Below are 24,720 nucleotides of genomic sequence, written 5' to 3'. Positions count from 1 at the left end.
GAAATGACCAACAGGATGATTTCAGAGAGGCCTGGAGAGACTTACATGAACTGATGTAAAGTAGAGCCAAAAGATTATGTGATGATCAACTCTGATGGACATGACTATTTTCAGCGACGAAATAATTCAGGCCAATTCCAATAGACTTATGATGGAGAGAGCCATCCACATTGAAAGAGAGGTCTATGTGGACTGAATGTGAATCACGACATAATATTTTCATCTTTTCTGTAGTTGTTGTTTGCTTGCTTGTTTTTTTTTTCTCTCATTTCTCTCTCATTCTTTTTTGATCTGATTTTCCTTGTGCAGCATGATAAATGTGGAAATATGTTTAGAAGAATTGGACTTGTTTAACCTATACTGGATTACTTGCTGTTTGGGGGGAGGGGGGAGAAAAATATGGAATGAAAGGTTTTGCAAGAGTGAATATTGATGGATTGGACCACCTGCCATCTAGGGGAGGGGTGGGGGGAAGCAGGGGGAAATTTGGAACAGAAAGTTTTGCAAATGTCAATGTTGAAAAATGACCCATGCAGATGTTTTATAAATAAGAAGCTATACTAAAATTAAAAAATATTAAAAAATTAAATAAAATCACAAGTGGCATTCTAAAAAAAAAGAACGAATGTTGAAAACTATTTTGCATGTATTTTTTTAAAGCTATTATAAAAAAATACTAAACTAAAAAGTCAATATCTGAGCATCCATCTTATCTTAGAGGACAGGGAAAACCCTGTTAGGTACAGAAGTGTCTTGCAGGGTATAAAATGATACAAACAGCTAGGGGGCTTCAATTCCAGCTTGGGGGAATCAGGAATTAGATGGTAGGAAGATATTCAAGGGAAGGAAAAGCAAGGTTATCTTCTGCGGGTGGCTAGCATCCAGCCTCACCTAAAAGCATACAAATAGTGATCCACTGCTTGGCAAGGTGAAATCAAGAAGATTTGGAGTTGAATTCCACCACTAACACTTAATTAGCTATGTGAGCTTGAGCAAATCTCTTCAATTCTTTAAGTCTCCATTTTTCACCTGTAAAATGGGAATAACGAATACCTAAAGCACCTGCATTTCAGGATTTTGTAAGACTCCAATGAGACAAAATACAAAGTGCTTTATAAGCTTTAAAGGACTTCATCACCAGGTTTAAAATTTTGGAGCTGCAAAGTTATCAAACTGTGCATACCTTTTGATCCAGCAGTGTTACTACTGGGCTTATATCCCAAAGAGATCTTAAAGAAGGGAAAGGGACCCACATATGCAAGAATGTTTGTGGCAGCCCTCTTTGTAGTGGCCAGAAACTGGAAACTGAGTGGATGCCCATCAACTGAAGATTGGCTGGATAAATTGTGGTATATGAATATTATGGAATATTATGGTTCTGTAAGAAACGACCAGCAGGAGGATTTCAGAAAGGCCTGGAGAGACTTACATGATCTGATGCTGAGTGAAATGAGCAAGACCAGGAGATCATTATATACTCCAACAACAATACTGTATGATGATCAATTCTGATGGACATGGCCATCTCCAACAATGAGATGAACCAAATCAGCTCCAATAGAGCAGTAATGACTTGAACCAGCTACACCCAGCAAAAGAACTCTGGGAGATGACTATGAACCACTACAGAGAATTCCCAATCCCTCTACCTTTGTCCGCCTGCATTTTTGATTTCCTTCTCAGGTTAATTTTACCTTATTTCAAAGTCTGATTCTTCTTGTGCAGCAAAACAACTGTTTGGACATATATACATATATTGTATTTAACTTATACTTTAACATATTGAACATGTATTGGTCAACCTGCCATCTGGGGAAAGGGATGGGGGGAAGGAGGGGAAAAGTTGGAACAAAAAGTTTTGCATTTGTCAATGCTGAAAAATTACCCGTGCATATATCTTGTAAATAAAAAGCTATAATAAAATAAAAAATTTTGGAGCTAGAAAAATGTGGACAAGACCCAGGTTACTGGGTCTAGGCTGAGTGAAGGAAGGAAGAAAGGACTGAGATTAGATAGTTCAGATTACTGGTAGTGATTTTACTCTCTTTCCCCACTTTCTTTTTTCTTATAAAGAAAGGAATGAGGGACAAAGAGAAGAAGGAATGAAATATAACAGGGAGGGAAAAACAAACTTAACAATCGTATCGATGAATATGAATGCAACAAACTAGCCCACAAAACAAAACAGAAAATGCAAGCATGTTACTTAAAAGAAACACATTTACAACATAGTCACAAAGAGTAAAACTGAGGGGTTGGTATAGAATCTATTATATCATTACTGAATTCATAAAAGTAGACAAGGCTACAATGAAAACAGATGTAGTCAAAGATAAACAGGAAAGAAGTTGCAATTCACTTAAAGGCATCATAGATTATGAAACAACTGCAATACTAACTATACATGCACCAAATGGCATAGCATTTAAATTCTCACAGGAAAAGTCGATTTAATTAGAAGAAGCGGACAACAAAACAATAATTGTTGGGGATTTCAATGAGTCCCTTTTGAAATCTAGAAAAATCTAATAAACAAGAAGATAAGGACCTAAATAAGTTCTGAAAAAATTAAATATGCTAGATTACTAAATGGGAGACAAAAGAAATATAATGATTTCTGAGCTATGCATGGCACCTTTATAAAACCTGACTATGTGCCAAGATATAACTCACTCATAAGCAAATGAAGAAAAAACTGTAGCCATCCTTTACAGGCCAAAGTGAAAAAATAAAATTAAATTAACAAGGGGAATCTGGAGAAATGTTGCAGACTTACATGGAGGCTAAATAATATAATCCTTCAGAATGAGTGAGGCAAAGAACAAATTATAGAAACAATAAATAATTTTATCAAAGAAAATGATGACAATAAGAACATACCAAAACTTTTTGTTTGTAGCCTTTTCCCATGGAAATTTCTCTCTCTCAATAGAGAAAGCTACAGACAGAGATGAAGGTATCTCTTTCTCAGTTAATCTGTGAAGATCTGTTATCCCTGCAGAAGAATATGAGTTCCTTGAAGGTCAGGACTCATTTTTTGTCTTTGAATTCCCAGTCTGGTACACAATAAATGCTTAATCAATGCTTGCTGAATGAATGAAATAAAAATAAAAGTGTACACAGGAGTTCAGTGCTGGGGATAACCCAACTGTGAGGGTATGGAGAAATCAATTCTCAAAATATTTGAAGGCAGGGAAAAAGCCAAATGCATAGAAAAAAATCTTACATATTCTTTAAAGGCAACTAAGAAAACATTACTAATTGCTGACCCAAGTACCTATTTCCAATCCACATAAAAGTTTCATAAGAATAATCTCCACATTTAAATGCACCTTTGGTGAGGGAACTGGAAAGAATCAGGCAGGTTTCTGCTAAGCATAATACGTAGCAAACAGTCTTTACCATCATACAATTGATTAAAAGATGTAGTTCCCATGGTGTTTATCGTTTGCTAGCTATAAGAAAATTCTTCGTTCAGCACAACAAAGCTACCTGAAAGCCAGGCTCTCCTCCAATCATGTGTGTCCCAAGCAGATGTCAAAATGATGCAAGATTCCTACAAAGATATAACAAAAGAGAAAACTTTGCTAATCTAAATGTGTTTTTTTAAGTGAAAAATGAACGAGTAAAATAAATAAATTAAGCTCAAAACACTCTTCCTGAGTCTACCTGGCTAGATTCTCAAGAAGCAGACTGGTGAAACTATGTTGGGGGCTGAGGTTTAAATTCTTGTTCTCTTGCTTCCTACATATATGCCCATAAAGAGATCACTACCTCTCAAGACATTTGTCTGCCCAGCCGTAAGATGAAGAAGATGGACTCAATGACCTGTAAGGCCCCTTGCAAGCTATGAATTTAGGCTCTCAGATTGAACCTTCTTTGAAAAAAACAATTTGGGTTTAGGAGTGGGAATGAGGTGGGGATCTGGATCTGGATAGTACAGCATGATATCATGGGAAGAAGAAGCCACTATTATCAGTAGACAAGCTGGATCCCATGCTAAGAATTTCTGATGAATGAGCCAGGATGACAAACACTTTAAAACAGCAGAATCACAGTTACAAATAGCTATAACTACTCGAGTGCAGATATAAAACAGAATATAACTAAAAAAGACAAAATCTTTAGGCCTTTAAATCCAAAAAATCTTTGTACTTTTAGCCACCTCAAAATGATATACTGATTTATACTCTGAAGGAGATACTGATGATTCCATGACTCAGTATGTTTTCCCCCTTCCCTAATGACATACATAAACACGCACACACTCACACACAGCCCTGAGGTTATAGATCAGTGGCTCTCCTGTAGGCTCCAAGCATTCCCCAGAATGCAGTCTGGCACACTGGAAGCTCCATGTGCTACTAAGTCAGAAGGAACTGAAAATGAAAAGGGAAAGGTATGACTTAAAGCAGTGGCTCCAATCTTGCCTTCTCTATATGTCAGACTGGCTACAGTTATCTCCAAGGAATATCGCAACACTCTTAAAACAATGTTTTAATTCACATTAATGTATAGTATAAATATAATCTATTTAAAAAAAAACTTTCAGGAGAAAGAAAGAACAGTACGAGACCAATGTTTCTGTACACCTTTCAGGTTTACACAACACTTTGTGCGCACATGCAACCCTGCAAGAGTTCCTCTCAATCATGGAAGCAGACTAGTGATCCCACTGGATTCAACAAGCATTTAACAGAGGAGAAAACTGAAGCTCAGATAAATTGTTCCTTGCCTTCACAGTATTAGTACTAGGATTGGAGAGTCATTTTTCTGAATCCCAACAGTCCAATGCTCTTTCTACTACATAAGTGCAAAAACAGTAACCGACATTTAGTGATCTAAAGGTTGGTGAAGCACTTTCTAGACATCATGTCATTTGAATCTTCCAACAACCTCTATCACTTCCATTTGACAGATGAGGAAACTGAGGCTCAGGCAAATTAAGGGACTCGCCTATGGTCACATGGCTGGTACAGATCCAATGCAGGATTCAAACACACATTTCTTTTCATTACAGGTCCAGCACAACTACTGCATATATCCTCTATTACACAAAGAAGAAAACCAGTTCAGAATATAGATCTGTGTAAGGGAAAGAACAGGGCGGTGGTGGAATCTGGTCACATGATAAAGTTCTACGAATAAAGAAATCATGGCTGGGGAAGGGGACAAGATTTAGGCCCAATAACTGGTCAGTGTGTTTGGTCGATGTATTTAAGTCGGAGTTTGCAAGCAGTGAGCCAAGACGCTTCTGAAATGGCCATCTTATCTTTTCACTTTAGTTCGATTGTCCTTGGCATTAAAATGTTTTGTTGATACTTTTAAATTTTATATCATAACTCATTTCTCCTCTAAGTATTTTTCCTTTTATATATTCTCTCTTCCTCTCTCTTATATACACATCCACTCCCCCCATACTCAATCTCCCAACCTCCCCCCACTCCCACCCCCAACTCTAGACATACACCCCCCCCCACAGACCTTACCCATACTCACATACTTAATTGAACTCTCCCTTGTAAATAAACAAAGAAAACCATTTCAGCACAACCCAAAGGTCCAACAATGCCACATTCCACATCCATGGTGGGCGGTCAATTTCATCATCTGTTCCTTGAAACTGTGACAGATTATTACAATTAAAGGTTCAAACTGCCTTTTAATGCTGTTTTCACTTAAGTTATTTTAGTCATATTTAGTCATAAGCAATATATATATATATATATTGCTCTCCTGGTTGTGCTTTATTCACAACAATTCAGTACAAACTGTTACTTACCTTCCCTGTTAGAACTGAGGGAAATTCAGTATCAAACTTGTTGCTCAAGCCAAACCTTGAAAATAAAGAGAAAAAAAAAGATATATTCTATTCAACTTATTTAATTTTACTTTTAAAATCATGTTTCTTTAATAGGCTGGTCTTGTGTTTAAAACATACACACCAAGAAAAAAAAAAAGCCTTGGTTTCTATTTTTCTGAATATAACCATTGACTACAATTTTGCAAATTAATTGAGATCATATATAATTCAAAAAATTAATCTGGGAAGTTTTTTAAAGTATACATTATGAACTCAAATCCTGGAATGTTAATCCTAATTAAGCACATTATTAGCATGACAACAAGGAACAAAGTCAGATTCTAACTGAAGTCCACTTATATGTAGCTAACAACTTCAAAACATCAGAATAAAATACTTTTCCTTCAACACCACCTTCAGTTCACAGACTGGCAGTCAGTCATTTTGGGGATCTGGAGGGGAAAGTAGCACAGAACCATCCAGTTTCTGCCACAAATACAGAAGTGTCTTTTACCAGCTTACATGCGCCATTCTAAAGGCAAGTATCCCAACCACTTCTCCTCCAAAAGCTTGTCAAATTTTCCCAAAGAAAACCTTGTGAATTCCCTGACCCCAAGGCTGCACTTTCACGTTCTGCTCTTCTACAGTAATGAAAGTCCAGAAGCATGAAGAAGTTAAGAACTCTGCATGAAAAATGATTATATTCTACCAAACTGGACCAAATTCTACAGCGCAGATGACTGGATTACAACCAATAACGCACTGTGCTAAATTGTAAATTCAAGGATAGGAGGTGTACGTTTCTATTTCCTGTGACCACCGCAATATCTCCCACAGGGTCTTATGGACATGTGAGACATCCAATCAATACCTGATAAAAACGAATCTTAAAAATTGTTTTTACATGTAATTGGGGAAAATTAATTATAAAAAAAAGAATAATAGAAAAATACTTGTTGAATAAATAATAGTATTGCCTCCCTTTAATTAACCTTTAGATAGTATAGTAGTATCTCATTTATAGCAGATTAAATAAATATGGTATCTGGGGTCACTTCTATTTTTTAAATGGGCATCAGGACACTGTTATGGTCTAGAACCTACCCCCCATTAAATTAGCAATTCTAAGGAAGAAAAAAAATCAGATTCCACTTCCAACAACAAAACCTTCTTGCCTCTGTGCCTCCTGAAGTCTTTCCCATCCCTTAAAGTACAATTTAAATACCACCTCCTCCAAGAAGCTTTTCCTGATTCCCCCAGCCCCCAAGGGAGTAACAATGGGCTCCCCACCACCACCCCTGGGCCTTGTTTGCACCTATCTCCCTTATGTATTTATGTACTATTCTAGGTGCCAGAGCAGAGAGGTAAGCCTGCAATCAGGGAGACTTGAGTGCAAATTCTCCCTCTGATACTAGCTGTGTGACTCTGGACAAGTCACTTGACCTCTGGCTGCCTCAAAAGGTGGCTGTGATGATCTACTGAGATGTCTGTAAAGCCCTCTGCAACCCTTAAAAGCAGTGTACAAGGGCTAGCTACGATCACTTTGGATTCTCAGTAGTAGTAATGTGTGTCTTACCCTCCAGTAGAGTGTAAATTTTACAGTCCTTGGGAACACGGGCTGGTTTCTTGACATTGTACAGCATCCATTACCACGGGCCCTGAATGTAGGCTTGCTAGATGAAGTCCAAATTGCCTTCCTTTAATGACTCAAGCCAACCCACTCATCACCTGAACACATCCAAAATTTGGGTTTCTACACTAAAAGAACGGACTCTCTCCCCTGTTAGAGGGCTCCCAAACGCAATCCAAAACATAAGCATTAAAAACAATGAGACAAGGGGCGGCTAGGTGGTGCAGTGGATAGAGCACCAGCCTTGAATTCAGGAGGACCCCAGTTCAAATCTGGTCTCAGACACTTACCACTTCCAAAGAACTTTTGGGAAAACTACAAAATAGAAAATGACCAAGAAACTGCCCATGAGATTGTCAAAACCCATTAAGTGATGGGATGGAACATGCCACCAAAGAGCCATTTCTTAGGTTCACATCTTTACTTCTTGGAAGAGACAGTACAATCAATGATAAATCTAAGGACTGCTTCCGCTGAAAACTGTCCACAATGGCAAAGGTAAGAACAATACTGGGGGCAAGTACCACCATAGGGCTGGAGTAGGCCAGGACCTCCTGCAGGTAGCTGCTGCTAGACTCGGAGCAAAGGCAAAATACAACTGGCAATCATTTGTAGTTACAGTTTAGCTAAGTTCAATGAACAATTTTGATTAGCTAAAAACAAACAAACAAAAAAAAAAACAACAACTGTTAGTCCTGTGAAAATGGTGTGTAGGCGATGAACAAAATTTGAAGTTGTACTTGAAATCTAAAAAAAAGCTGCATTTAAAAATCAGAACCAAAAATTTACTTCCAATCCCAGGACCTAATTTTTTGTGTGTGACAGAAAAAAGCTCCACCGTTCTAGACGCTGTACAATGTCAAGAAACCAGCCCGTGTTCCCAAGGACTGTAAAATTTACACTCTACTGGAGGGTAAGACACACATTACTACTACCGAGAATCCAAAGTGATCGTAGCTAGCCCTTGTACACTGCTTTTAAGGTTTGCAGAGGGCTTTACAGACATCTCAACAGATCATCACAGCCACCTTTTGAGGCAGCCAGAGGTCAAGTGACTTGTCCAGAGTCACACAGCTAGTATCGGAGGGGGTTCACCGTTCTCACATCATTACAGTATTTTCGGGCTTACAAAGCACTTTCAGCACAATCACCCTTTGAGGTAGCTAGGCCAAGAGCTCAGTGACTAGTCCAAGGTGGCCCATGAGGCCCATGGTAGAGGGGTCAAAAAATCCAAGGTCTAGGATTTGCTTTGAGGCATTTTTAGACTTCATTTCACAGAATAAGAGCAGGCCCTTCAGTTAAGTTAGGATGCAAATACTTTAAAGCATTAATCGAGAAGGCTGCAATTAATCTACTTTGCCACAAAGAAGCTTTTTTATGTGACTCGACCTCGGAATTAGCCCTGAGCTCCATTTTGAGAAGGCTGACATTACACATGTGAAGCAATGGTACATTTGAAATTCGTCTTCCATACTAAAGATATCCAAAGGTAAGATTTGAGTAAAATGGGTTCATGCATTTTAGAGCTCAGAGGGAACCTTGGAGACTATTTAGTCCTTCATCCTCATTTTACATGAAACTAAAATCCTTGGTCTTCATGAGCTCAAATTGCTTTCAGACAATGCTCAAGAATTCAATATGCTACAAAACCCAACATTGCCCGGACTTTGATTAACAAACATCTTCTCTCTGGAGGCAAATAATTTACAGCTAAAGAATGAAAAACGGCATCACTGGAATGGTTAGTGAGTGCTCTGCACTGGCCATAAACACCAACTCCCAATGGAAATGAGATTTTGTTCATCTTTCTAAAATAACAGATACTCATCTATGGATTCTTCCTTCCTTCTAATAAGACATCTTGAGATCTATTTCTAAACCTCATAAATTTTTTGTTAACAAGGTCAGGGGGGAACCTCACAAACCATTGTCAAACAAGGATGTGGTCATTGCTTTGCAGTGGAGATACTTGGGCATTTCAAGCCTGGTACCGTGTGGCTCCAGCCAGCCTATTTAGGCTGATTACCCATTACTTCCCCACTCGACTACATGGCTTCTAGCTCCCTGGACAGACCGGTGCCTCTTCACAGCCTGTGTCCCATCACTAGAATGCAATCTCCGCGGTAATTCATGCCCCCTTCCAAGCCCCTGCCCTCTGAGGGCATATATTCTTCCCAAAATACAGGCAACGCACATGGCAACCTTCAAGCCAGGAAAACACAAGTTCCAGTCCTGCCTCGAACTGACTGTGAGACCCAAGGTAAACCACAACTTCTCAGCTCTTCACCAGCTCTCGAAGAGAGTATGAGCTCCATGGTTTAAAATAGTCTTGAATTGCAGCGTAGCCTATGCCACTGAAATGACAGGCCCAGCCAGCCTTTTTCCCTCCTCCCTATACTTCTCTATGAACATGATGCATCTTCCAGGAGAACTTAAGCTCCCTGAAGGCAGAAGACCCTAGCACAATGCTTAGCACATCGTGAATGCCAAACAAATGCTTGTTGATATTTTAAGTTTTAATGAATTATATACATATTGCAAATCATCATACTAGGGCCCTTTGGAAAATGATTTCTTAAGTTGCTTATTTTGATTTCCCACCAATGAAGGGTCTTTCTGAAACTCACTTCCAAAGTTGGGGAGGCTTGTCTAGACCTCCCTTTTTCTTCATTGTCTCAGAGAGCCTAAAAAAGTCCCTCTCCAAAGACCATGTTACACACAACCTTACTCTCCCAGTCCTTAACTCTTTTTTTTTTTTTTTTTGAGGCTGGGGTTAAGTGACTTGCCCAGGGTCACACAGCTAAGAAGTGTTAAGTGTCTGAGACCAGATTTGAACTCAGGTCCTCCTGAATTCAGGGCTGGTGCTCTATCCACTGCGCCACCTAGCTGCCCCCAGTCCTTAAGATTTGTCCACACTCATTCTATTCTTTCCAGGAGTTTCACTTTCTTCCAGTTTTCAAATAAGCATAGGAGTTCATTTCCCTTCTTGAAAAGAACTCTCTCTTATTTCTGGCACCCCTTTGTGCTACCATCTTAATTCTCTCTTGCCTTTTACTAACAAACTTCTCAAAGAAGTTGCCACTAACTGCTGTCTCTCTCCTCCCTATATTTCCATCATTTCACTAAAACTACTCAAGAGCACCACCAGTGACTTCCTTTATTAACAATTTCAAGGACCTTTTCTACCAAGGACACACCGACAACCTCCCCCTTAAAACTAGGTTCTATGATAGTACCCCTTCTTTGGCACCTTTTGGGTTTTTGCTTGGATTTCTTACTTTTTTTTTCTTTTTCTTTGCCTCCTCCCAGACCCAATTGTGGGTGTTATCCAATGTTCAGTCTTTGTCACTCTCAAAACTGTGTCAGAATCCTCATCCGTTTTCATAGTATCGTGGAGCTGACCAAGCCCAGCTCCATCCAAGTCCCCTCCATTTGGTTTGGAGGAGAGAGGTCAACTCCGTAGTTAGTTCTGGGAGGCCTTTACTGCCATGTAGCAGGGACAGAAAAGGTTTCTGATGGGGAAAGGCAGCAGCCAAAGCATGGTGGAATGAAGAAAGAGCCAGGACTGACTGGAGAGATGGGGTGCGAAAACAGGATAGAGATAAAAACATGTCAAAGAGAGTCAGACATCTCTGAAAGAGTAGAGAGGGCTGAGGTTGGTAACTGCTGGGAAAGCCTCAGGCCTTGTGAAGCTGCTCCCTTCTCTGATCTTTCTCCACCTCAGATGGGACTCTGTGGCTCATTTTCAGTTCACTGGCTATTAAAAAGTCCATTATCTAAGTCCTGTGAATGAGATCAGATCAACATAAAGGACAAGGGGAAACCCCAAATGCAGAAATGGAAAGTTTAGGCCAGTGGGAGGGAACACTACAGTGTGAGCACCCTGGTTCTAAGGAGCATGCACTTACAGGGAAACAACATCAACAAATTCAATTAAATCCAATATGGATAATGGCCTTTGGGGATACTGAAAGGAAAGGTATGCTATTCAGTGGCATCTGAGTCAATAGAGGATTCTCAGCAAGGGAGAACAAAAGCATTTTAGGCCCAGGTACAAAAGCATTGTGTAGAGAACCGCAAACAAGGCCAATATGGGTGGACCCTCGGGAAGGTGAGGGAGACTGATGTGTGCTGAGGCTGGAAAGATAGCCAAGAACCAGACTAGGAGGGGCTTTAAATGCTAGAGAGATGAGTTTGTGTTGGATCTCGGAAGCAAGAGGAAATCCCTGAAATTTCCTGAACAAGAGAAAAACTCGGACCTGTGTTACTTTAAGGAAGAGGAAATCTGAGGGTTAGCTAACACTCTGACCTTCACAGATTTCTGTTCTAATGGGAAAGATCACACTCAGCCAGCTATAATCCACATTACATAATAAGTGAAATTGAGAATTATAAAACAAAGTGGCAAGTAAGGCTCAAATGGCAAAGTCATTATGGACAGTTGTTATTAGGAAAGGCTTCCCACAATAAACTGGGAAAACAGTTTTACAGTCAAAGGTTCTGATAAAGGCCTCATTTCCAAAATATAGAGAGAATTGACTCTAATTTATAAGAAATCAAGCCATTCGCCAGGTCAAAGGATATGAACAGACAATTCTCAGATGAAGAAATTGAAACTATTTCTAGCCATATAAGGAGATGCTCCAAGTCATTATTAATCAGAGAAATCCAAATTAAGACAATTCTGAGATACTACTACACACCTGTCAGATTGGCTAAGATAATGCAGAATGTTGGAGGGGATGTGGGAAAACTGGGACACTGATGCATTGTTGGTGGAGTTGTGAACGAATCCAACCATTCTGGAGAGCAAGCTGGAACTATGCCCAAAAAGTTATCAAACTGTGCATACCCTTTGATCCAGCAGTGCTACTACTGGGCTTATATCCCAAAGAGATTTTAAAGAAGGGAAAGGGACCTGTATGTGCCAAAATGTTTGTGGCAGCCCTTTTCATGGTGGCTAGAAACTGGAAACTGAGTGGATGCCCAGCAATTGGAGAATGGCTGAATAAATGGTGGGATATGAATGTTACGGAATATTATTGTTCTGTAAGAAATGACCAGCGGGAAGATTTCAGAAAGGCCTGGAGAGACTTATGTGAACTGATGCTGAGTGAAATGAACAGGACCAGGAGATCATTATATACTCCAACAACAATACTGTATGATGATCAATTCTGATGGACGAGGCCCTCTTCAACAATGAGATGAACCAATCAGTTCCAATAGAGCAGTAATGAACTGAACCAGCGAAAGAACTCTGGGAGATGACTATGCACCACTACATAGAATTCCCAGTCCCTCTATTTTTGTCCACCTGCATTTTGGATTTCCTTCACAGGCTAATTGTACACTGTTTCAAAGTCCGATTCTTTTTGTACAGCAAAATAACTGAAAATTTTATCCATGCATATATCTTGTAAGTAAAAAGCTATTTAAAAAAAGAAAAAAAATTATTAAAAAAAAAAAAAAAAAAAAGGAAAGGCTTCCCAGAAAAGACCCTATTTAAATTGGACTTTAAAAAACCAGAAGAAATATTCCTGAAGAACCATTTCAACTCTTAATCAGATATTACAGTTCTATGATTCCACAAAAGGGCCACTAATCCTTAAGCAATTAAAAGTATGGTTACTATCCAGTAACAATTATTGAATTAACAGCCAAGGCTGTAATATTTATGTTAATGGTCTTCATTAGGGACTATTAGCTACCAAAACAGTGTGAAACACAACTGGCCTTCAGGGCCAAAGCTTAAGAATCACTTTGCCAGGGTTAACAGCCTCAGATTGACCTGCTCATAAGTCCTGGGGAAAACTGCCTCATCACAAAAGGGGCAGCAAAGGCTGCTGATCTCTCCAGTGGGCCCCAACATCACTAGGCAGACCAGAGAGTTCGAGGCATATGTACCAAGACAATCTGTTATTACTCCATTTTACTTATCCAAAACAATCTTAGAGCATCTTGAACCTAAGGCCAGTGGTTCTCAAAAATATTATCCATGTCAAGAGACCATGTATAATAGAAAGAAAATGTATGAAATAAAGAAATTGAAAGTACAGTTTTCCCTCTCCAATCATTTTGAAAACAGCTAAGCCCAAGTTATTAAAAAAAAAAAAAAAAAAGAACCAGAATAAAAGAAATGTCACCAACTCCTGTTTGCTCATGAAGGAGGTTTACTCTACCTAGAGATGAGATAGCCGATAGAGATAGGCCAGCCACAGGCTGAGAACTTCTACTGAAGTCCCACATGGTCACACTCAACTCCTTGAACCAGTCTACACTAGTGTTGCAATAGTATGATGGGGAAATAAGTGATGTTTGCTCTGGTTCTGTTCTTTAAGACCATTTCCTCTTCCCCATAGACATAAAGGCAACTGTTTCACCCAACTGTAGATGGCAGATCCCACATTCCTCAATTCTCAGGAACCTTGCAAAAATATCCACCTTCGAAAAACATACCTTGCTGGGATAGTGCTGCAATGCTCCCACCATCAGTGCAGAAATGCAAAATTTAGGCAAATTCAGTAATCATTCTTTATTCTGTTTGATGACCTCACTTAACTACATTTCCCCGTTCCTATTTTATGCTTTCCCTCAAGAACTGATTCCAATTCGCTGTAAAAGAGTATTAATGGCATAAATCTATGAAAGCAGCAAGTAATGCTAAAAGATCATTTGCAAATAAATATTACTAAATACTGAGCTAAAAGGCTACAAAGCCAGGAGAAGAGTAACCAAATGAAAAGAACTTTCTTTTAATCCCATACACAGATTCATAGTCAAAGGAGTCGTTTAAAAGTCCAACCTCCTTTTGCTTAAGAATCAGAATTAGAATATCTGTGACAAATGGGCATCAGTGCCGCTACTCAAGCACTGTTCAATGAGGGAAGCTCGTTGCCTTGCCAGGCAGCGGCCCCTCCCTAACTCCTGGACAGTTCTAGTTGCTGGAAACTGTCTTCTTTCAGTAGCAGTTCTTCTTGAAACTTGTCCCTGCTGTTTCTCATTCTGTTCTCCCGGACCAAGGACAAGGTAAACCCCACTTCCAGGTGAGGGCCCTTCAAATCCTTGAAATGAGCAAACATTTCTTCTCCAGGATAACTGTCCCCAGCTCCTTCAAATAAATGCTCCCTGGGGGCACTAAATGCCCCCCTCCGAAGGTGTTCCAACGTTTTCATGTTTTTCCTAAAAGGTGGTGCCTAGACCTAAACAAAAAACCTGTCGCCAACATGCTTTGAGCCAACTTCATCAAGTCTCACCAGTAACACGGAGAGTTCCTGGACTACTTTTTATTTGCCCTGCCTTCAAATTAAAATTTTGTCATCGCAAGCATGCAATGAAAGTATTTGACAGTTCACAACACTATGTCGAAGGGCTCCATTTTACACAATTTACTCAGTGTGTGGAAAAGGCCCTGGTGAGTTGTGACTTTTGGTTAAGGGGGGAGGGGACGTAGACTCAGGGTTTCCCCATGTCTTCCACTTACTACACTGCTCCTAATCTAAGGACCGCCTGTCCCACAGCACTCTGATCAACCAAAATTCTCTCCTGACAAGGGTTCTACAAACAGGAGCTGTTTCACTAGACTTCTCTCAGGACATGCTCCTCTTGCCAGACGTGCTCTGGACTTTCACAGCACCACAGGAGCTACCATTGCTCATACTGTATCAGCAGAACCTGAGAAACCAGGACCTCCTCCCTGCCTTGATTCATCAAGAAGCCTTTGAGGAAGTGGCCACGTTATCATCATAGGCATCATCATAGCTCAGGTTACATCCATCATGGAAATGCTATGCTCTTTCAACGTGGAGAGTATATAATCTCCATTTTTTAAAGATGAAAAATTAGAGAGGCAAAAAGGCAACTTAAGAGTATTCTGACTCAACAAACATTGACTGAGCACCTACTATGAGCAAGGCACTGTGCTAGGCTGGAGAAAGATACAGAGATCAACAAGACAAGGAGCGTACATCACAGTCTGTGAAGAAATCAATACGATACATATTGACAATAGCTCTGTTGTGAAGCAGAATACCAATGAGCCCCCATCTCCGCTATGCTCAAAAATCCTCAGTGGCCAACTGCCTATTTCCCAAAGTTCAAGGGCTCTTGCCTGGCATTCGAAGCCTCCATGACGTCATGTGATCCAACTGCTAAACGAGTTTCATTCACATGCTCCTCTCAGCCCACCTCTCACTTCTGTGACTTGGTTCACTACTCTTGGAACAGGAGGCCCTCTCACTTTTCCTTTTTTTTTTCCTTGAGGCTGGGGTTAAGTGACTTGCCTAGGGTCACACAGCTAGGAAGTGTTAAGTGTCTGAGACCAGATTTGAACTCGGGTCCCTCCTGAGTTCAAGGCTGGTGCTCTATCCACTGAGCCACCTAGCTGCACCTCCCCTCTCACTTTTCCACTGCTGAATTCCAAACTATCCTCTAAAGCTTAGCTCAAACACTACCCTCCTCCAGGAAGCCTTCCTGATCTCCCTGCTAGAATGTAACTGGAGTTCAGCAATGGTTCGGAGCTAAAGTAGTTCACAAGAAATCAGGGCTGTAGACCTTACAGATTATCTGTTTTCATAAGGTGCCCTAACACACTCATAATCATTGGGGGAAACAACTTTTTTTCCTTGAATTATCCCATTCCCTTACTCCTACTCCTGCATCTACTCAAGTGAAGTACATCTACTGGGTGAAGCCCCAGGTTGCAAGGCCAGCTGGAGTGGCCCCCTCCAAGAGGCCTGCTGCTACAACTTCCACACTTGCCACCCAAGCCCCACTTTGTCTGCTCGCACTTCATTCTACACTAGCTGCACAGCAGAGGTTCTTAACCTTTTTTGTGTCCCGGATCCCCTGGGCAGTCTGGGAAAGCCCATGTCCAAGCCCCTTCTCAGAACCATGCTTTTTCAATGCATCAAATAAAAGAGAGAGGATTATAAAGGAAGTCAGTTTTATGGAAATGCAGTTACTCTCCCTCTCCACCCCAACCCTGGCTTTGTTAAAGGCCCCAGAAGTTAAGAAACCTCAATCTAGATTGTCCATTCCCAAAGGAAGAACAGATTTTTTTTTTGTTCCTCTATGCCATCTGAGAACCAAACTATCAGTTACTGGGCCCAGAGGAGCCCACCAAGGCCACCTGCTCTCACCAAAGCCTCAAAATAGCTGAGAGACAAGAATGCCATCAGGAAACGATGGGGCCCATGGGAGCCACAGGGGCCACGGCATCGGTGGCACTGACTGCCTAGAACTGGAGCTCGGGAACCCTGCTGAATCTGGAACAGCCACAGCCCAGTCAAATGGTCACCAGAGCTAGAGTGGAAAGAGGCCAGCTAGCCTAACACTCTCATCCTGAAGAGGAGCAAACCAAGGCCCAGACAGGCTAAAGAACTTACCCAAGGCCACACAGGGAGTAAGGAGCAGAGCCACAATTCGAACCCAGGTCTTCTGACTCCAGAGTAGGCAGATTAGGCTTCATGAGGAGGTAGGACTTGAGCTGGGCCTTGAAGTGGATATGGATAGGCAGAGAGGAGGACAGGCACTCTAGGCAGGAGGAACAGCATGAGCAAAAAGCAGAGAGGCAGAAAAGAGCATGGTATGTGGGAAAGACAGTAGGATGGGCCTCATTGAAACAGAAGGTAAGTGCTAAGGGGGAGCCAGGAATCAGACCTGATGGCGGAGCAAGGCTGGTATCACGGAGGGCCTGGGCAGCTGGGCAGCAGGCTCACAGCTGCTCTGGCCAAGTTAACAGGCAGTCAGAGCAAGCTCTTAAACACAATCACAGGCTTATTTTGTTAATTCTGCCAGCCCTAGGGAGAGCAGATTAATGAAGAAAGAACGTCAGGGGGAACACAGGCAATCCCGGGGAACTGGGCTGTGAGACAAGTGAGTGTGGACAGAAAGTGAATAGGCTGAGAGACCATCTCTCAGGGTGGGGTATTAGTGCTAATGGATTATGGACTTGGGAACCAAATTCAACTAGGAACGGACTGTGAGGCAATAATCCAAATGGCCCCAAGGCTTGGTGCCTGGGAACCTAATAGAACGATGGCACTCATGTGGAAGGGTTGCTGGCAGAGGGCAGGAACAATGAGGAATCTGGCCCGGGCCATGAGGAGGAGGGGATGGTGCAACACTCAATAAATGTTAGTAAATGATCACATTTGGACGAGGCAGATTTCATGGCGTCAGGTGAAGAAAAGATGTCAGCATTTCTGAGTCGTTCGCTCGCTTCATACTTGAGCACGGGCCTCCACACACAGCCAGCGTTCAACAAAAACCTAAGCTGAGTTTGCTCATAGGCTTTACTGAATGCTTAGGAGAGGCACGATACCAGGCAAAGCACCTTGTTTGGAGGCTAATCTAGACTTCCGCAGAGAAGACCATCAGTAAATATTACTCTTCATTAATGATGATACACGGGGCTGTAACAACTCCTCCAAACTTTGGATATCTGGCTGTGATCATCATTACAGCAAAAGCCCAACCATTGGGGATTATGTGGAGGCAAAGGCAAAATCTGTCAAGTTTCTTAAGAAATGTTAGAGGTTCCCCCAAAATAATTTTCTAAAACTCCATTCATCTGCTTAGGAAATCCTTTATCCAAAGTAGGCAGATACATCGAATTCAGCACTACCCTGAGCACCTGGGGTCCAGGGGGGAGGTCCTAGGCACCCAAGGCCTTTGCTGTGTGGTCCTGGGCAAGTCACTTCCCATCTCTGACCCTTGGTGACCTCAGCTATACGACCCAAGCAATATTACTTAAATATTTCCGTGTAAAATGAAGCATTTTGCTATGCACCAATTGTTGCCAGGGAGAATAGGAATTAAAAGTTCATCTGCAAACAGTGTGGGATCCTCCGTGGCCCACAGGCTCCAGTAAGTCCCCAATGGGATATGGCAACCGAGACAGCAAAGGCAATCTTCCAGGTTGCTTCAGGGGTAGAAGAGCATCTCACTGGCCAAAACAATACCTGGGAGAAGTGTAAATGATAAGCTGGGGTGTCCAAGAGAGGCCAAAGTAGATCAGGCCGTATGAGGAACTTGGGGAGGAGTTGAGGCAGAAGAAAAGATACAGGGAAGAATAGGAGAGCTAGCCCCAAGTATGTGAAGAGCTGGCATATGGAAGAAGGAGAGAGTTGTCCTGGTTGGCTCCAGAAGACAGAACTAGGAAAAATGCAGGGGAGGGGAGGATTGCTTTAAAGAGGAGCTTCTGAGGGAATGGGCTCCCTCTCGCTACAGATTCTTAAGCAAAGACTGCCTGCGGGGACCAATCCACCATCTCAAACCGGCAGAGCCAAGGAAGGTATTAAGCACAACCTTCTCAACTGGTAGAGGAAACTCAGAGTGTTAAATTACTTAAGGGACTACAGAGAGGTGGCCTTCCTTCCTCAACAGAGGCAGGCTTTGGGCCCAAAACCTCTGCTTTATTCAAAGCTGCAGAAGCCGGGGGCGGGCCAGATCTGAGGAGCTCTGGGATCCTTTTCAAATCTGAGACATGGGATTTTCTTTATACCAGCCAGTTGAGGGTCTTTTATGAGACTTTTCGAAACCTCAAAGAGCTACAAAAAGCTGTGGTTAGCCGTAATAACAGCCTAGATGTGAATGAGCCCAATTAGCAAAATCCAAATGAAGCCTTAAGATAGCAGAAATTGCAATAAGCATTAAGGAAACAAAATAGTTTTGGTGCAACTCCTCTAAGGAAGGAGCCCAAAAACAAGTGTGGCTTGTGTCAGTGAGACCCAAAAGCTTCTCATTGTTGGCATCTTTTTCTGTTTCTCCACTCTAGAAACATCCCACTCAGGAACTAGAATGCCAAAATGGAGAGACTATTTCATCTGGTCACTGGCTTCTAAATTCAAAGACAATTGTGTCATTAAATGTTTGTTTTTGTTCTTGCCCAACGTTTGGACTGTTTTCCATATCTTTCTAAAAAAAAAAAAAAAGAAAAAAAGGGAGGAAACTCAAAATGGAACATAGGAGTTTGGAGCACCAAGGGGCCTTGGAGATCCTTTGGGCCCACTAAGCCTTTCCTCAAGTGCCAGGAAGGGAAGCCATGGGGAGTTAACGGCTAGGATTGGAACATGGTTCTTTGGGCCTCCATGGACCTAATCCAATCACCCCACCCCATTTTACAGATGAGCGGGCCACATGAGGCCCAGGAATTAACTTGCCCAAGGTCACAGAGGTGTTTGATAGCTTCTCAATCCTGAATTCCAGATTCTGCCCTCCTATAACACAACACCATGCAGGGTGCTGCCGGAGCTGCAATCAGTGACAGCATCCTTAGAACCAATGTGCCATCCACAAACGCTACCCAAACCCCAAAATTAAGAAAAACATGAAAGGGCCACACAATACTAGCGATGGCCTGGGGATAGAGAAAGGAGAGCCCATGCTTACGGGGCAGGAACCGTCCTTCTCGCTTTAGTACTTTAGTTGTCATCAAATATTCAAAAAAAAATAACTTTTCTTACCGTGTCAACACAGCTTTCTAAAAAAGGTCCTACTTGGGGATTTTAATTCAAATTTAAAACTGTAAAAAGAAACAAAGTCCTTTTGGGGATTTAAAAAAATACAGACAATGGAAAAGACACAAATCTTGACAATCGAAAAGAAATCTGAATGGCCTGCACACGTGCATGCATACACACACACACCCCCTCAAACACAGTTTATTTTGAAGATATCAACATGAGATTAAACATTTCCTAAACCTATGGGCGTGAAGAAAGCTCACGAGAATGCTATCCCATTCCTCACAACTACTGAAACTTCATTTAATGTGCTGATCAAAATTTTCAATCCAAGATCCAGCTCAGCTGAGACAAGATACTAAATAACTCTCCAAAGTGCCCAGGCTCTTGAGTTTCAGGCCCTGGCCTTCATCCTATAAGGCATCTCATCACCTCCCCCACTGCCCTTTAGCATCACAGGACTGGAGAGCCACCTTGCACCTGTCACTGAAGAAGAGTCCAAATTTGAGGGAAAAAATTAGTTCTATTCCCTTTCAACGACAGAGAAATGCAAAGTTTTGACTGGTTAGCCACGTGTGGGGTCAAGACAAGGTCCAGGAAACAAACTTTGCCTCCTCAACTCCTTTCTGTCTGACTTTACCAAAAGAAGAAGTGCCGGTGAGCAGAGAGCAGCCTTTGCCAATGTCAGTAGGGCAAAGTGGAAATCACTCTAGATTTGAAACCAGGGGAGCTAGGTGGCAATGCCTGATCTACCTGACTACCACTAGGATCCTGGGTAAGTCAGTACATGGCCCTTTGGGCCTCAGTTTCCTCAGCTCAAAAATGACAGAACTAGATGACCTTCAAGGCCCTTTTGGCTCTGAAGCTAAGATTCTAGGGTTTTCTCAGCCCCGGGCGTTTGTCTACATGAAGGCAATTGGTAGATTCCAAAGGAAATAGAATCAGTTTTCAGAATAAGTTCTTTCACTGGTGGTTAAAAAAAATTAATGAAAATAAAATGACACAGTAAGCTCATTCTCTACATTTGCTGGTTTCCTATGACTTGCTGCTATGCAACATTCCTGGAGCCAAAAATTGGGAATTCTAATTGCTTCTTCAATTGCCCAAGAATAAAACAATAAACTCTCTCTCCTATCCCCACCCAATTCCACCAGCTTGGTTCTTAAATCTTTCATCGAAAGAGAACAGAGTACAGGACAAGTCCCGGACCACGAAAAGTTGCTAATGGAGGAGGAGGGTAAGTCTATGAAGTCAGCAGCTCTGAGGAAATCACAGAAAACAGAGACATGATAACTTGACAGAAAAAAAGGGGATTTGTTCCTGAAAATGTAGTAAAAGAGTGAATAGATCATGAAAACATGATGCAGCATGTAAAGCTCCAAGTACCCACAGTCCAGAAACACAACAGGGAGCAAGTAGCTTTCAAAAGCTCTCATGACTCCTGGAAAAAGTCCTCTGCAGCCACTGTGCTGGGAGGATTTTTTAAATTTTGCTTGGTGGACTGTTTAATTTTCCAGGGATGACTCAAGAATTTTACCAAAGAACAAACTACGTCGTTTAGGTTTGGGTCAGTTTTCCTTGCTCCTGGAGGGGTAATTTCCTCACTTATCTACACTGACAAGTGTTCTTGGAGTCTAAGTGAAGCCAAAGCTCACAAAACATACACAGCTGCCCTCTAATGTAAAGGAATGTCACAGGGAAAAAGGCTGAGGCAGGGAGAGGGTCATTTTCTTTGCAGATGAGCCTCTTCATAGATCCATCCATGAGATGTCAACTTCTTTTATATTGGGGCTTAGAGGGGTTCACCTAAGTGATTTCAGCACCATCGGCAATCCTAGGAGGGATGCCCTCTCAGATCCCTTCTGCAGTTTAGAGACTGTTTGCCTCATGAAATTGGCAGCAGCACCAAAGGGCCAGTGTGCTTGGTTCAATGGACAAAGCGCTGCCTCCGGGAGTCAAAGGACTTGGCTTCAAGCATCACTCTGCCTCATCTACACTCTCTTCCACCGAGTTCTCAACCTCTCCCTCCCCTTCACTTCTGTTCCCCCAATATCCTCCCAGCCTGCTTGGCTACCCCAACACAGCCCCACCTCCCTCCACAGCTCGACCATCTTTTGGGGTTGGGGTCTCCTCCCACCTGGCTCCCCTCAATGCTTTCAGCTTGATCATATCCCATCTCTCTGCCCAGGGGGCACTGGCCTGGAGTCCTGCCAAAAGGGACTGCCCTGAGTGCTCTCAAGCTCACTCCCCAAACCAATTCCCCTTAGTCCTTTTCCAGAAACTGCTGTTCTTTAAGCCCCCTCCCCCAACCTTGGCTGTCTTCAGTCCTCAGCGCCCCCCTGTCTGCAGCCCCCTCTGCACTGTCCCTCCAGTTCTCTCAAGCTCCCCATTCCCCGCAGTTCTTTTGAACTTTACTCTTGTAACAGCTCCCCCCCTTTTTTAAGACTTCCTCAGTTCCCATCCCCCCTGAAGCTGTTCTATTCCCCATTTCCTCAGTCCCCTCCACTTTGGCTCCCCTCCATTCTCTCAGCTCCACCCCCACCCTAGATCCCTTTCAAAAGAAGCAGGTCCTTTTGAGACCACCCTCCTTTCTCTTAACTCCCCAACTCGATTCTCCACAATTCTCAACACCCCCAAATTTGGCTCCCCTTGCCAATTTTCCCTTCCTTTCAAAGGAAGCAAGTCCTTTTTTAGACCTCCCCAGTCCTTCGCTCCCTTTTCAATTTGACTTCTAATCAATTCTGGGCTCTCCCTACAAACTTGGCTTCCCAACCTTTTTTCAGATGCCAACTTAGTCCCCACTTCTCTGAGCTCCACCCCCCCAGCCTGGCTCCCTGGCAGAGGACGCAGCCCCCCTGTTTAGAACCCCAGGCCTTTTCCATCTGAAACTCCCTCAATCCTTAGCCCCAACTTTATTACTTCAAGCCCTGTGCCTCGGCTCTCCCATTTCTCAGCCCTCGCCCCCGAGGCGGCTTCCCTTTCATCTCTTCTTTTAGACCTGGCTGGTTTACTTCCTCACACTCTCAGTCCTCTCAGCTGACCATCCCCTCCAAACCCCAAGCTCACTCTCTCCTCGGGGGAAGTCTACCGCTCCTTCGGAGCCCCTTGGTCCACTGCAAGCTGTCACAGTCCCCTTGGTCCTGTTTTGGGGATGACGGTCCCCTCCCTCGTCCTGTCAGCTTCCCCTCAATTGAAAGGGATTTCCTGTCAGGGCTCCGGGACCCCGTTGGCCCAATCCCTGCCATCCCTTCTCGCCCCTCTCCCTCCTGTCCCTCCCGCTGCCACTCCCGCCCCATCCTCGGACTGCAGTACTCCGTCCCGGCAGCATCCCCTCAATTGAGGGGATATCCTGGACCTAACTGACCCAACCCCTCCCCTCCCCCCATCCCTGCTCGGTCCTCTCCACCCCCTAGGACTGCAGCATCCCGAACTGTCAGAACCCTTGCCCTTCGCAGCCTCCACCCCCGGCTTACACCGTGATGTGACCCGTGCCGCGCACAGTCACCGGGTCCGGCGCCAACCGCCGCAGGTACTCCTCGCTTATCGCCCGATCTGGCGGCAGCGGCTGCTGCAGCTCCAGGTCGTTGCCGTCGTCCTCGTTCCTCTCATCCTCGTCATCGTCCAAGTCATCGTCGAAGTCGTCGTCGAGGCCCGAGGACACGGCGGCCGCGTCGTCCTCGTCCTCCTCCAGCTCGGAGATGGTGTCGAACTCCGCCATGTTGGGCAGCAGGATGCTCATCACGTGACCGCGGCTCGCGCCGCCGCCGCCGCCGCCGCCGCCGCCGCCGCAGCCGCCCCTCTAGAGTGAGGGAGAAAGAGTGGAGCAGTTCGAAACTCCGAGAACAAGCGGGCGGGAGGCGGGGAGGGGCGGGGACCGAGCGGAAAAACTGAAGCGGAGCGTCCGCACCACCTGGTCCCGGAGCTCGGACTGAAGGGACGCAGCCTTGGGGCCCCGGCCAAAGGGCCGGCAGAAGCGCGCCTGCGCGCTGTGCCGGGGGCGGGGGCAGCACGTGGGGGGGGGGGGCCGGAGAAAGGGGGCGCAGAGGAGCGGTTCCGTGGTACGCCTGCGCTGCCCTGGAGTTGAGGGTTGTAGAGGGAGGGGCAGAGACAAAGATACCTGCTAGCGGTTCGTGCTGGTGCCCGCCCGGCCGCCGCCCCTCCCCCACCTGGACTTTTCCCCTGCGTGTCTTGGCAGAGGAGGGTCAAACCACCTACCGCCGCGGCTGGAAGGAGGATCCCGCGCCCACCCCCGGAGGAATTGAGACCCAAAGAGGGGAAGGGATTTAGGATTCGATTTCAGAAGTCTTCTAATTCAACAGCACTCCCAACACTCCCATTTCACAGACGGAGAAACTGAGGCCCAGAGAAGAGGAAGGATTTGATATTCAATTCAGCTCTTAGGATGATCGGGGAGGGACTTTCCGGAGGGCATCAAATCCAACGCTACCCCCAAGACTCCCATTTCACAGATGGGGAAACTGAAGCTCAAAAAAAGTGAGCAAAGTTGCCCAAGAGCACAATGCTTGTAACAGTAAACTTGAAGCCCAGATCAGAGGCATCCCCAGAACCCAACTAAGCCAAAACTCTCACTTTGCAGCTAAAGGGAGAAGCTCAGAGGAGTCACTGTGCAGATGGGGAAACTGAGGTCCACAGAACTCCAATGACTTTCAACAGAGCCCCACAAATAGTCATTCTGACAGGCAGGACTCAAACCAGAATGATGTGACTTTCCTTTAAGCCCTGACTTAGCAAGATCATCCAGGTCGATGCTTTGATTCAGGGAGAAATAGACTCGGGAGTGTAATGAACCCAAAGTACCG

At 43.6% G+C, this 24,720-nt stretch overlaps 1 protein-coding gene across 8 annotated transcripts in view; it reads right to left on the bottom strand.

Moving 5' to 3' along the window:
• Positions 1-23,856, bottom strand: part of CHIC1 (cysteine rich hydrophobic domain 1) — a 138,149-nt gene extending 114,293 nt beyond the window's left edge. For 7 of the 8 annotated variants that reach the window (XM_074278343.1, XM_074278342.1, XM_074278344.1 and 4 more), the window contains exons 1-2: positions 23,374-23,856; positions 5,783-5,837 (exon numbers count right to left, since the gene is read on the bottom strand). In XM_074278343.1, the coding sequence (XP_074134444.1) occupies positions 5,783-5,837; positions 23,374-23,639 (321 nt within the window). In that variant the 5' untranslated portion in view covers positions 23,640-23,856. Of the gene's footprint in view, positions 1-5,782; positions 5,838-16,819; positions 22,193-23,373 lie in introns of those variants that run through there. The other variant, XM_074278345.1, reaches the window with a different exon arrangement.
• Positions 23,857-24,720: the final 864 nt, after the last annotated feature.

Source organism: Sminthopsis crassicaudata, chromosome X, assembly GCF_048593235.1.
Source record: "Sminthopsis crassicaudata isolate SCR6 chromosome X, ASM4859323v1, whole genome shotgun sequence".
In the NCBI taxonomy this organism is placed as follows: Eukaryota; Metazoa; Chordata; class Mammalia; order Dasyuromorphia; family Dasyuridae; genus Sminthopsis; species Sminthopsis crassicaudata.
This window is presented reverse-complemented; position numbering and strand designations above follow the sequence as displayed.